This window comes from Triticum aestivum, chromosome 4B, assembly GCF_018294505.1.
Source record: "Triticum aestivum cultivar Chinese Spring chromosome 4B, IWGSC CS RefSeq v2.1, whole genome shotgun sequence".
In the NCBI taxonomy this organism is placed as follows: Eukaryota; Viridiplantae; Streptophyta; class Magnoliopsida; order Poales; family Poaceae; genus Triticum; species Triticum aestivum.
In genome coordinates this window covers 672367361-672381720 of record NC_057804.1, presented here as the reverse complement: position 1 = coordinate 672381720, position 14360 = coordinate 672367361, and the positions used below count along the sequence as shown (strand labels likewise).

The window sequence follows — 14360 nt, the reverse complement described above, 5'->3', positions numbered from 1 at the left end:
ATGACCAAGGTGGATTATGGTGGAGGGGGCCACCGCACACGGCTAAGAGAGATCAATGATCAACTTGTGTGTTCTAGGGTGCCCCTTGCCCCCGTATATAAAGGAGCAAGGGGGGAGGCCGGCCGGCCCCTGTAGGGCGTGCCAGGAGGAGGAGTCCTCCTCCTAGTAGGAGTAGGACTCCCCTTTCCTACTCCTACTAGGAGGAGGAATGGAAGGAGGATAGGGAGAAGGAAGGAGAGGGAGGAAAAGGAGGAAAGGGGGGCCGGCCCCCTAGTCCAATTCGGTTTGGGCTAGGGGGGCCGCGCGCCCAGCCTCCTCTCTTCCACCACTTGGCCCATGAGGCCCATTACTTCTTCCTCGTATTCCTGTAACTCCTCGGTACCCCGAAAAATACCCGAATGACTTGGAACCTTTCCGATGTCTGAACATAGTCGCCCAATATATCGATCTTTACGTCTGGACCATTTCGAGACTCCTCGTGATGTCCCCGATCTCATCCGTGACTCCGAACTACCTTCGGTACATCAAATCACATAAACTCATAATGCCGATCGTCACAGAACTTTAAGCGTGCGGACCCTACGGGTTCGAGAACTATGTAGACATGACCGAGACACGTCTCCGGTCAATAACCAATAGAGGAACCTGGACGCTCATATTGGTTCCTACATATTCTACGAATATCTTTATCGGTCAAACCGCATAAAAACATACGTTGTTCCCTTTGTCATCGGTATGTTACTTGCCCGAGATTCGATCGTAGGTATCTCAATACCTAGCTCAATCTCGTTACCGGCAAGTCTTTTTACTCGTTCCATAATGCATCATCCCGCAACTAACTCATTGGTTGCATTGCTTGCAAGGCTTATAGTGATGTGCATTACCGAGAGGGCCCAGAGATACCTCTCCGACAATCAGAGTGACAAATCCTAATCTCGATCTATGCCAACTCAACAAGTACCATCGGAGACACCTGTAAAGCACCTTTATAATCACCCAGTTACGTTGTGACGTTTGGTAGCACACAAAGTCTTCCTCCGATATTCGGGAGTTGCATAATCTCATAGTCATAGGAACATGTATAAGTCATGAAGAAAGCAATAGCAACAAACTAAAACTATCAAGTGCTAAGCTAACGGAATGGGTCATCAATCACATCATTCTTCTAATGATGTGATCCCATTTATCAAATGACAACTCATGTCTATGGTTAGGAAACTTAACCATCTTTGATCAACGAGCTAGTCAAGTAGAGGCATACTAGTGACACTCTGTTTGTCTATGCATTCACACGTGTATCAAGTTTTCAGTTAATACAATTCTAGCATGAATAATAAACATTTATCATGAAATAAGAAAATAAATAATAACTTTATTATTGCCTCTAGGGCATATTTCCTTCAGGGTTGGCATAGATCGAGATTAGGATTTGTCACCCCGAGTATCGGAGAGGTATCTCTGGGCCCTCTCGGTAATGCACATCATGATAAGCTTTGGAAGCAAAGTGACTAATGAGTTAGTTACGGGATGATGCATTATGAAACGAGTAAAGAGACTTGCCGGCAACGAGATTGAACTAGGTATGAAGATACCGACGATCGAATCTCGTGCAAGTAACATACCGATGACAAAGGGAATGATGTATGTTGTCATTGTGGTTTGACCGATAAAGATCTTCGTAGAATATGTAGGAACCAATATGAGCATCCAGGTTCCGCTGTTGGTTATTGACCGGAGATGTGTCTCGGTCATGTCTACATAGTTCTCGAACCCGTAGGGTTCGCACGCTTAACGTTCAATGACGATTTGTATTATGAGTTATGTATTTTAGTGACCGAAGATTGTTTGGAGTCCCAGATAAGATCATGGACATGACGAGGAGTCTCGAAATGGTTGAGAGGTAAAGATTGATATATTGGACGATAGTATTCGGACACCGGAAGTGTTTCAGAATGTATCGGGTACATATCGGAGTACCGGGGGGGGGGGGAGTACCGGAAACCCCGGGGGGAAGATATGGGCCACATGGGCCATAGGAGGGAGGCAAGGCAGCCCACAAGCCCCCCCCCCCCATGGGGAGTCCGAATTGGACAAGGGGTGGGGGGGCGCGGCCCCCCTTTCCTTCTCCTTCTACCTATCCTTCCCCCTTTCCCCCTCTAATAGAAGGAAGGAGGGGGGGGGGCGAATAGGACTAGGAGTCCAAGTGGCATTCCCTCCCACTTGTCGCGCCCCTAGGCCGGCCTCCTCCCCTCTCCCTCCTTTATATACGGGGGCGGGCGGCACCTCTAAGGCACATCAATTGTTCTTAGCCGTGTGTGGTGCCCCCCTCCACGTTTACTCCTCCTGTCATATTGTCGTAGTGCTTAGGCGAAGCCTTGCGCGGATCACATCACCATCACCATCACCACGTTGTCGTGCTGACAAAACTCTCCCTCGACACTTTGCTGGACCATGAGTTCGAGGGACGTCATCGAGCTGAACGTGTGCAGAACTCGGAGGTGCCGTACGTTTGGTGCTTGATCGATTGAATCGAGAAGACATTTGACTACATCAACCGCGTTAAGCTAACGCTTCCGCTTTCGGTCTACGAGGGTACGTGGACACACTCTCCCCTTCTCGTTGCTATGCATCTCCTAGATAGATCTTGCGTGATCGTAGGAATTTTTTGGAAATTGCATGCTACGTTTCCCAACACCACCAGTGTGGGACGGAGCCGGACGCCGACGAGGAAACATGTCTCCTCGCCTGGGTGTACCGCCACCCCTTCTCAACGGCAGAGACGGACGCTCGTTGCCTCCGACGGAAGAACACCAAGGCGCTCCGGCTAGCTATTGAGCAATCAGAGCGCGAGGCGAAGGAGGCAACGACGGAGAAGGCTTGGGTGGCAAGGCTGAAGCGGGAGCAGGACAGGGTGGTCCATCGGATGAAAAGGCCCATCGTCCTCTCCGACTCCAACTTCGATGGCAGCGACAGCTACACGTCCTCATCCGACGATCAAGACCCTCCACCAGCCACTGACGCCTACAACTGCGCCAGCGACCGAAAGGGCAAAGGCCCGTCGAGGAATGGTGATTCCGGCCCTCCCCCTCCTCCTCAATGTTTATATCGTTTTTAGTTGTAGAAGTTCATGAACTTGTCTGTGGACGAACTATGATCTTTCGGATGTGGTGAAGTATGTTATGCCGTTTACGGTCGATTTTGTGTTTCTTTGTAGCTCAATTTTATTGTCCGTCGTTTGATCACATAAGATAGATCAACGTGTGCATGGATAGTATGGATATAAGGTGCTGGATATGAGATACACAGATACAGAATGACACTTACGAGGGGTGCCCGGTCAGTGCCTGCGGACGCGTCCGCGGGCGTTTGAGGGGCTGGATTTACCAAGCCCGACTCTAGATGCTCTAATAACATGATCACAAATTTGAGGATACTGTATTTTTGTTTTCCGTTCTCGTGCACCGAACGACACGAACTACGGCGATGGCTACAAACCCGGTCGAAGCCGTCTCGCAATTGTATCCATATTGATATGGTCTTTTACGCGAACCAACCTGTGGTTGGATGGTTAGAGGGATTGTGGTATCCCCAGCCCACCAGGGTTCAAATTCTGGTGCTCGCATTTATTCCTGAATTTATTTCAGGATTTTCGGCGATGCGCATTAAGTGGGAGGAGACGTTCCCGTCGACGACGAGGCGCCTAGGGTGACTTCATAAATCTCAAGATGATATGCCGGCTCAGTCTTTCGGAGGTGCTCATAGGGGTAGGGTATGCGTGTGTGCGTTTATGGGGGTGAGTGTATGCGCGTGTATATGAGCGCTTGTGTCTGTACTGATGTTAAAAAAAAGAAATAGAAAAAAATATATGGTCTTTTACAGATATAATAGTATATAAGATCTTAAAAAAAGAAAAGAAGACGAGATCTCTTTGCAGATCGTTTCCATATCGAGTCGGATTTCCTTTCCCTCCTCTACTCAGATTCCTGCCCTGGATCCCAGCTGCGCACCTATATATTAGGAACCACGTAGGTACGCACGACGCAGGTTATATCTGTGCACGACCACCGGCACAACAGTAGATCGACTCTAACGTAACCATGGCGTCGACTTTGCAGCCTTCTTCTCATCATCAGTGGGCAGACCTCCTGCCGGAGCTCCTAGGACGGATCATTGCCCGCCTCCCGCGCCCCGACGATCGTGCCCGCTTCCGTGCCGTGTGCCGTCCATGGCACCTCGCCGTGCGCCAACATAATCATCCGGAGCTGCCGTGGATCATCTACTCGGATGGCACCTTTGTCACCTTCCCCGATCACAGTATTCATCACGGGCTATCCATTCCCGACAACGCATGCTTCGTTGGCGTGTGTCACAGCTGGCTCGTCTTTTCCCGCATCTCAGACTTGTGGCGACGTAGCTACCTCTTGTACAACCCTTTCACCAAATCAACGGTGCCGCTTCCGGGGCTTGACTCTGCCATCGACGATACCTCTTACCAGTTCGAGGTCCAGAAGGTACTTATGGGGTCGACCAAAGATGATATCGGTCGCGGTGACAACCAACAATTGCAATTACCCGATCATCTTGTGCCGCCCCGGGAAACCCGGCGCATGGTGGCCCCGACGGGGCGAGATGCCATATGCGTCCATATTTGATGTCGTGTTCTACAAAGACAACCTATGTGGGATCACTAAGAGCAATGATCTTGTTGTGATGGATATTGATCAAGACGACGAGGGAATCCCCTTTGTTAAGGATATTAAGTATGTTATCATGCACCCATCAGGTGATGATGATGAGGCGGATGAGGAGGAGCGGGACGAGGAAGACGAGTACAAAGACGGCGGAGAAGTGTCGAGCAATGACGAGGTGGAGTACAACGAGACATCAAGCATTGACGAGGACGGCGAAGAGTTGGACGATGCATCGATTGTCAACGATGACTCTGACGATGATAAGGTAACAATGAACAAACTGGCGAACAAGGACAACAACTTTAACATGGATGACCACGAAGAAGTGTCGAGCAATGAGGGTGAAGAAGACGTGGATGATGGAGATTACGATGATGGGTCGGGTATCTTAGGTGATTCATTTTTTGAAGGCATGATACCGAACGACTCTGACTACATGGTTCCAGACGGCAATGAGTATGCACATGGAGAAGACCTAGATGGCATCGTGACCAGTCGACATCTCTTTGAGTCGAATGGCAAGTTACTCATGGTAAGGCGGCGACAATACGTGCCTATACTCTCTCGTTCTTACAATCTAAAGGTTGATGTTTTGGAGGCGGACGTCAATGCCGGCGTATGGATTCCTCGTATCGATGGCGTGCCAGGTGCATTTTTCATGAGCAAACATTACTCAATACATGTTCCCACATACAAAGAGGCGGGAAAGAAGTTTATCCACCACTTTGTAGATGAGCATAATGTGGGGGTCGATTCAAGATCGCGACGATTTAGTCTAAGTGAGGGTAAGCCGATGTGGTTTTCCCCACAAGAGCCAGTTGTATGACATAAAACATTAGTAGCGTTTTCTCTCTTTTGCCTTCATAATGGGAGGTGTAGATTATAGTACATGTTTTTATCCGCCACTTTGTCGATGAGCATGACATGGGCATCGAATCTAAATCTCGACGGTTTACTCCATAGGATGGCAAGCCAATCGTGGTTCTTCCCGCGAGAGCCTGATTTTTATGACATTAATAGTGTTTTTTTCTTCTTCTTAGTGTAATAGAAGGTGTAAACCATGATGCATGTACTCCGTCTGTTTCATGTGACTCTGCATATAAGATTTTTCTTAAGTCAATTTTCATGAGTTTTGGAGTAAATTAGACGAAACCACCACTTTGAAGGCTAGGATTGCGAAAAACATTAGGATACATTTTTTCGACAAAAAACACCACGTCTTGCGTATTTTCTTTTTTGCAAAAACCACTGATCGGCGGATCTGGCTTGGTTAAGCGTGTTTATAACAGATGGGGCCCGCCAATATAAATTGTGTTAAATTTTACAAAGTTTGACTTTAGAAAAAAATTATGTCAATATTTCATTTTATAAATCTCTACCTTGTTTGTTGTGTCTTTATGTGTGTTTGCGACGTGGCAAAAGGTTCCATGATAAACTTGAGACGTTAGTGTGTTTCATGTTTATCCGTGTGTATGGCAACGTACGTGCTGGACCGGTCCATACCAACCCTGTCGAGGCCTCTTTCTTCCACGTATTCATCGTATTGACGTGGGTTTCCTATTTTCCCTCTTGGCCTCTTCCACGCACGCAAACCCCCGGATACATACAATCCAACACCTACATCCAGGTATATGTAAACGACCCATCGCACTGCATACATATAATTGAACGGCGCCGCCGGCGAAGCAGCAGATCGACTGGATCGAGCCATGGCGTCGACATCGCATCCTTCTCAGCGGTGTGCTGATCTCCCGTCGGAGCTCCTAGGACTGGTCATAAGCCGCCTCCCCTTCCCCGACGACCGCGCCCGCTTTCATGCCGTGTGCCGTCCGTGGCACTCGGCCGTGCGTGAGCACGTTTGTCCGAGGCTGCCATGGATCATCCACACAGACGGCACTTTCGTGGACTACGACTACGGTTTTCACCGCCGTGTTCCTTTCCCCGACAACACGACATTCATAGGCGCCCACGGCAGCTGGCTCGCGCTCTACCGCATCGACGCCATCACGGGGCGGCGCAGCTATCTTCTGCACAACCCTTTCACCAAGGCCATCGTGCCGCTCCCCGGGCTGGACTCTGTCATCGGAAAGGTCTCGGACCGCTTCGAGATCCGGAAGGTGCTCATGCGGTCCGACCAAGATGGTCTCATCGCTGTAACGACCAACAACAACAATTATCCCATTATCTTGTGTCGTCCAGGAAAGCCTGGGGTATGGTTGCCCGAACGGGGAAAGATGCCCTATTACTCCGTATTTGACATCGCTTTTCTTAACGGCCATCTCTACGGGATCACCGTTCAAAAGGAACTTGTTGTGATGTACCTTGACGAGGATGAAGATGGTATACCTGATGTTATAGGTGTTAAGTGTGTTGTCGGTGGTGACAAGGCATATGAGGAAGACGATGGAGAAGCATGGAGCGGTGAGGAGCTGGAATACTGGGATGCGTCAAGCCCCAAAGAGAAAGGTGAAGATGATGGTGAAGTGTCGAGCAATGCCGACAAAGCTTCAAGCCTTAATGCGGCGATGGATGAAGAAGAATTCGGTGCCATAAGCTCGTCTGACTATGATAATGCAACAATGAACAAATATGAGAACGAGAAAGACACATTCAAGGACAATGCCCATCAAGAAGTCTCGAGCAACGAATACAAAGAAGATACCATGAGTGTTGAGTGTTTTATCGGTGGTGACGAGGTGGAAGACGATGGAGAAGTGTGGAGCAGTGATGATGATGAGGAGGATATGGAATACCATGAGATGTCAAGCTACAACGAGGAAGACAGAGACGGAGGTGAAGCGTCGAGCAATGACATCGAAGAAGAGGTGGGTTACAATGAGCTGTCAAGCCTTAATACGGTGGATGAAGAACAATTCACTGTCATAGATGGGTCTGACGATGATAGTGCAACAATGGAAAAATATGAGAACGAGAAAGATACCTTCAAGGACAATGCCCATCAAGAAATCTTGAGCAACGAGGGCGGAGAACAGTCTGAGAGCGACATGGAGTTTACTGTCCTAGATGGTCTTTATGAGTATGATATCGATGATGAGGCAACATGGCAACCTGTGGATGACGAGACCAATTATTACAAAGGTGGTTGTTTGATGCCGGAGTGCTGGGAGGATGATGAGGATTACGAGTACGATGGCATGCCCTGCGAACCGAGGGACTGCATAGTGACCACTAGACATCTCATCGAGTCGAATGGCAAGCTGCTCATGCTAAGGCGGAAACAACATATATCACATTTAGATTTAGTCAACAACTCCTCTACACTCGAGGTGGAGGTCCTAGAGGCAGACTTGGATGCAGGCGAGTGGGTGCAACCGAACGTGACAGGCACACTCTACGTAAGTAAACGTCACTCGAGATACATTCCCGCAGTTAGCGACGAGAATGAACTGGTATGGTACTTCGTGAACGAGCATGACGTGACGGATGCAAAATCTCAGACCTCCGAAGAAAGAATAGGGAGTATGTCACTAGTAGAAAAAGGGTCAAATGTGAAGCACATTAGTGCTGGTTTGTAAAAAAACCGGCACTAATGTGATCAACAGTGCCGGTTCATGGCTGCGATCAATAGTACCGGTTCGTGTTGAGCATTTAGTACCGGTTCGTGCCACGAACCGGTACTAAAGGGGTAGTGGCAGGCTGGCGTCAGGCCGGGTCCCCACGAGCCCCTTTAGTACCGGTTTGTGTTACCAACCGGTACTAAAGGTCTAACCTATAGTACCAGTTCGTGCCATGAACCGGTACTAAAGGGGACAAGCCTTTAGTACCGGTTCGTGCCACGAACCGGTACTAAAGGGGCCAATTTTCAAACTCTACCCCCCCCCCCCCCCCCCCGTGTATCGCCATTTCAGTTTTGAAAAAATAAAAAAATGATAAAAACTGCAAAAATAAAATCCTTCGAGAGGTAGTTATATTACTATATCTACTAGTTAGGAAAATTTGAAAACTTAAATTTGGACATGTTTTGCAAAAAGTGTAGGGAAAATGTAAAACGGCTATAACTTTTGCATACGATGTCGGAAAAAAACGTATAATATATCAAAAAATTCAGCACGAAAATCCGCATTCGATGGAGACAGCCTATGACCTGTTTGGAATTTTTTAGAATCCTCAAATTCGAAAAGGAAAAAAAGATATGGTCAAATTTCATTTTTTTTAAAAATTTTTGGTTAAATTTGGTCAAACTACTTATTCAAGAAGTATTAATCTTACTACATAATTATTCAAGAATATTAGTGTTACTAAATAATTATTTCACTTTTTTGAATTTTGGTCAAATCTGGTCAAACTATGGTCAAACTATGGTCAAACTTATTCAAGAAATATTAGCGTTACTAAATAATTACTATTTTTTTAGAATAATAGTTTCACACTCAAACGGTGAAATGTGTGACTTCATGCTCAAGCTAAACTCCTGAGGGTTAATAGGATTGACATCTTACTATTATCAGGAAAACAACAAGTGCATACTCGGAAGCGAAGGAGAATAGAACCCGAAAGTTCGGTACTAAAGGTCTCCCATACCAGGGCGCGAGCTCACGCCACGTGGTGGCACTTTAGCGCCGGTTCGTGCCGAACCGGTACTAAAGGGGGAGGGGCTTTAGTGCCCACACTTTAGTGCCGGTTATGAAACCGGCACTAAAGGCCCTTACGAACCGGCGCTAAAGTTCCGTTTTCTACTAGTGTGTCGACATGGTTTTTCCCGCAAGAGCTTGTTGTTTAATACACCAAATGCTTTTTCACCATCGACAATGGAGAAGTCGATTAAGCGCAGCACATGTAATTCTTGCATTACTTTCTTTGTTTTATCTGTTTCTACTGCTCGTTAGTATCTCTCTAGAAAGTATTTAACCTCCCCCTCAAAAAAAAGTATTTAACTTTGTGGAGAAAAATTGGACACCACCAGAAATTTGAGTCAGGTGTAAAACAAAAAAATTGAGGATAAGATGTGAGTATATTGCATCGTTATATTTGCTTGTTGGGCTATCATCCTTCATGGGGCCCTGTGTGACGAAGCAGCCATACATGGGCTGACACATGGTGCGGCCCATTAACAGGTAAAATAGCTTATTTTTTATTTTATATAAAATCTCTAAAATTTATGTATATTGTTTGTGAGGAGATTTTTAAAATATATGTACCTCACTATTTATATAATCATGTGAATAATAAGAATCAAAGCGTTCACGTATACCAAATAAGTGTATGTATGTGTATTTTAGAAAACATGTCCATATTTTTTTCTTCAATATTGTCATATGTGGAAATAATTATCCTTGTGTTAAAAAAATAAAATGTTCACATATATCAAACTAAAAGTTTGTGCATTCAAATAAACTGTTGCAAAAAAAGTCTAGTGTATTGAAATATTTTGTGTGTGTATAAAACATGTACTCCAAAAAATAAAATATTTTGTGGAATCTTTAAAAATAAGCTGGTATGTGACAAGAAATGTTTATATAAAACTAAAAGAGCAGCTCACGTTAAAATTGTCACGTTTTCCAAAAGAAGTGTTATGCATTTGTCAAAAAGGAGGCTAATAAGACTTTGGTTCAAACAGATTTATATGTGCTTTGGATGTGCTTTATGTTTGAAGTCAATAAAAACCCCATTTAAAAAAAGAATACTAGTATAATTTGTTTAACAGTTTTTTGTAGTGCAGAGTACAACATTTTTACATGTGGCAATGTAACTTAGTATCAAACAATTGGATGGTAAATTGTCTATTTTCAACAGTTGTCGGTGCTTAGGACATTATTAGGCTTTGTTGTTGTTACGGGCCTTGTTGCTCTTGGCGTCCCGAGAATATAAGGGTGTTGGTGAAAAGCTTGAACAATGAATCTGAATGCACTGTCCAGTACACACAAAAATAATACAGTAGGACATAGGGATCTGAATCATACAAACATTTTGTGGCAGGTAGCCGTGAAGCCGCAACTGGGCGACAAAAACAATTCCCAAAGTGTATTGTACGTGTACGTGCGCTACCAACCCCACCACACCACTGTACTGTTGGAGAGGAGGAATGCAAACATGATTGGGGTGGGATACCTGAGCCAAGGTGAGAGGCCAATTGGATTCCATGATTCCCTCCCTCTCAATTATACAACTCCACCACCCCCCCCCCCCCCCCCCCATGTGACAGACAATGTGAGAGATGACATGATATTCATATAATTGGTGCCCATTGATTGAATTGAATTGAATAAATACAAGCTGGACGAGTTGCATCATGCATAGTACTGTATGCTGGTGTCAAATTCACAACCACCCTAAGACCAACTCCACCGCGCGATCCCAAACGGACGTCCGTTTTTGTCCGGATTCTGTCCGTTTGAGTAGGGCAATAAGGTCGTGTCCGGACAGTTTCTGGGATGCGGTGGCCGTGTGGCCAGCGCGCGGACGCATCCCGCCGCATCCTGTCCGCGTACATTTTTCTTTACAAGCCCTTAACTCTTTTTCATCATTCATTTTTGGTACATGGAAATACATCACCAAATTTTGACTCGTACAACAAGACCAAAGAAAACAAAAACCACAAGAATACATTTTAAAAGATACCCAACTTCCATAACTGCTCCCTTGAGTTGGATTAGGGCCTTTTCGATGCACTCATTGTTGATCTGTGAAGGAGGCTCGATCTTGCATGCTTCTTTTTTCTTCGAGTCTAAATAAGTCGATGTTGCTTCCTCACACCTAGTCTCGTGTCTAGCCTCTAATCTAGCAACAAGTGCACTTGTCTCATCTACAGCCTCTATGCTAGCTAAAGGTGCGCGGACATCTACTAAATTTCGCTCTATCAATATATCGATGTACTCTTCTTCCCAATACCAAAACTTGCATCCATGCTACACAATAAAATTTGAAGTTAGCACAACTACTCAAATCTAGAGCACAAACCGAAGCTAAAAGGAGCACATACCCCATCGTTTAAGCACTTGGTGAACACCCATCTGGGATGTTCCGACGTTGTAGACACGCGGCGCACGACCTTCTTTGGGCAATGGCCGCACTTAATGAGTGGCAACGGTGCGCCGATGAGCTTTTGGGCAAGCACCGAGGCCGACCAACTGCCATTCGTGTATCTGTCGGCGGACCACCGACGGTGCAGATCCGAGCGGCTAGAGGAGGAGCCACTGCCTACACGTGGCCTTGCGGCCCTGCCAGGGCCTTCCGGCGAGGTGCCCGGCCAGTCCATGGCGCGGCGCGGCCTCCCACAGCCAGGCGAGCTCAAGACCGACCGGATCCGCCCCAAATCCGACCGGCGGGAGCGCAAACCAGGTGGCCATGGTTGGGTAGCTCGGCGGCGCCGAGGGGAAGGGGTTGGGCGAGCGCGCATCCGAGCTGCACGGCTGCAATGGCAGCGGCTGCGAGGGAAGAGTGGAGGGGGGTGCGGCCGGAGGGAGGGAGGGGGCGGATAGAAAAAGGCGCGCCCTGTGCCACCGACGGGCGGGCCAGGGGAGCACACGTGCAGACGGCCCGCTCGTCCGCGTGGTGTCCGTTTCACCCCAAAAGCGACGCAAACTTGGACCGGGGATGGGTAGAAAGCGGACACAAGACAGACAAAAATCCGTTTGCTCCCGCGTGCTGGGCCGTTTGGTTCGTCCGTTTTACCTCAAACGGACGCGCGCGGACAGGATGAGATCGCGCGGTGGAGTTGGCCTAACCCTAGCAGCAGATGCCAAGCGAGCTAGTGTAGATGTTTTATATTTATATATATATTTCTATCTATCTAGGCTGGTTGGTTGATGATGGATGATGATGATGTGCTAGTGCTGCTGCTGTAGGGTTTATAGAATGAATGATGCTGCATCGCTCATGTCAAAGTCATGCCTTCTTCTTCTTTAATCAAGTGCCTAGTTTGTACTAGTATATGTGCATGTTGACATAACAGTGAGAGCTAATCTGATCAAACATTGTTTGGCACTAACTTGGTTGCCACACTGAGGATAAAAGTAGTACTGTATGTGTGGATTGATTCCAGATGCATGAAACCAATACAAAATTTCTTGCAGATCTCGATCCTGTGAGCTTTGGAAGATACTGTAATTTTTGCGAGTTTTGGTAATATAATTTTGCTACTCCCTCCGTTCTAAATTACTTGTCTTGGATTTGTCTAGATACAGAGGTATCTAACACTAAAATGAGTCTAGATACATCCGTATCTAGACAAATTCAAGACAAGTAATTCGGAACGGAGGGAGTACTTGTGATGGATAATAGTAACTGGAGTCAGTCAAGTCAACAGCAGCAACCAAAACACTCGGACAAATGAAATTGAATGTATTGAATTCAATTTAGGCAGTATCCAGAGTTTCAGACATTAACAGAGGTTTTTTTTTTTTGTTTGGTCACTCTCAAGACCAGACCAGACCAGACCAGATGGATGCAGGGGAGGATGGCATGGCAGCTGCCGGAATGGCAGGAGCTGATGGATGATCGGTGGTGGATCGCGCCGGCCGGCATGCATGCGGTTGGTTTCTTCTTCTTCTTGTTGAGATGAGATTCAGAGGTCGAGGAAGCCGGTCTGGCGGAGCACGGCGTTGCGGACGCGGCAGAGGTCGCGCCCCTTGAGCGTCCGCCCGGCGCCCTCCAGCACCGACGACGACCGCGCGTGCCGCCGCGCCGCCACCACGTGCGGCGGCACCATCTCCTCCCCGCCCTCCTCGTCTTCCTCGGATTCATCGGCCTTCTTGGCGCCGCGCTTCGCCTTCTCCCTGGGCCTGGCCGGCTGCCCCGGCCACACCGGCACCCTCACCGGCGCCGACTGCCTCGGCGTCGGCGTCGCGGCGCCGTGACCCGGCCTCGCGGGCACGGCCAGCGCCATCCCCGCGTGCAGCTGCTGCGCCTCGACGCTGCCGCCGTCGCCGCCCTCCGCGAGGAGCGACGAGAGCCCGAAGCTCTGCGGCACGGCGTGCGCCGCGCGACGCCGCGCGCTGGCGCTGGCACGCCGAGTGGTCACCACCGCAGTCTCGGCCACGGGCGCGGCCGCCCACCCGTCCACGTCAACACCGCCACCACCGGCCGGCCAGACGACGTCGCTCTCGTCCAGCTCGAAGCAGGCGCCGTCGTGGCCCGCCTCGGGCTGCTTGAGCAGGCCAAGAAACCGGAACGCGCCCGCGCCAGGCGACCTCGGCATCTCCATGGACCAACCGTGACACACTCCACCAAGACCAACTCACCAAGCGCTATCTCCCTCTCCTCGCCGGACGCCGGGCCACGCCCCCGGAGAAGTAAGTATTGGGTCTAGTAGAGTGCCACGCTCGGCCTCAGGTTCACCACGCTTTGGGTATATAAAACCGTGGGCTATGTGGGGACTGTCGCTGGAGCTGGAACTGTGGAGGAAGGAAGGAGGAGAGCGACGGCGGGGAACCACCGGAGGGGGAGGGGGGGCCTCAAGAAAGGAATCTCCTTGCAGGTCCAGGTGGATGCAGTTGGGATTCTTTCCTGGATTTGGATCCACTCTCCTGCACTTTTTAATCTGTAGGAGTAAAATAAATGGTGATGAGATCTTTATTTTTGGTTTAGCAGGATCCCATCCTCCAGCTGCACTGCACATGTGGCACATGGCGTTCATTGGCTCGAAGATTCTTGGTGCGTAGCCTAGTCATTTACACCACGTTCCGCAATGCAATTCTAGTGGTGGAGTGC

The 14360-nt window shown here is 48.3% G+C and overlaps 1 protein-coding gene across 1 annotated transcript; it reads right to left on the bottom strand.

The window, feature by feature from the left end:
• Positions 1-12979: 12979 nt before the first annotated feature.
• On the bottom strand, positions 12980-14139 carry LOC123089863 (uncharacterized). Its single transcript, XM_044511421.1, has one exon. The coding sequence runs from the start codon at positions 13852-13854 to the stop codon at positions 13216-13218; it is 639 nt and encodes a 212-aa protein (XP_044367356.1). The 5' UTR covers positions 13855-14139; the 3' UTR covers positions 12980-13215.
• Positions 14140-14360: the final 221 nt, after the last annotated feature.

Bases quoted from the DNA above. Each gene is read 5' to 3' on its own strand.
- LOC123089863 (XM_044511421.1), bottom strand. From the start codon at position 13,854: ATGGAGATGCCGAGGTCGCCTGGCGCGGGCGCGTTCCGGTTTCTTGGC.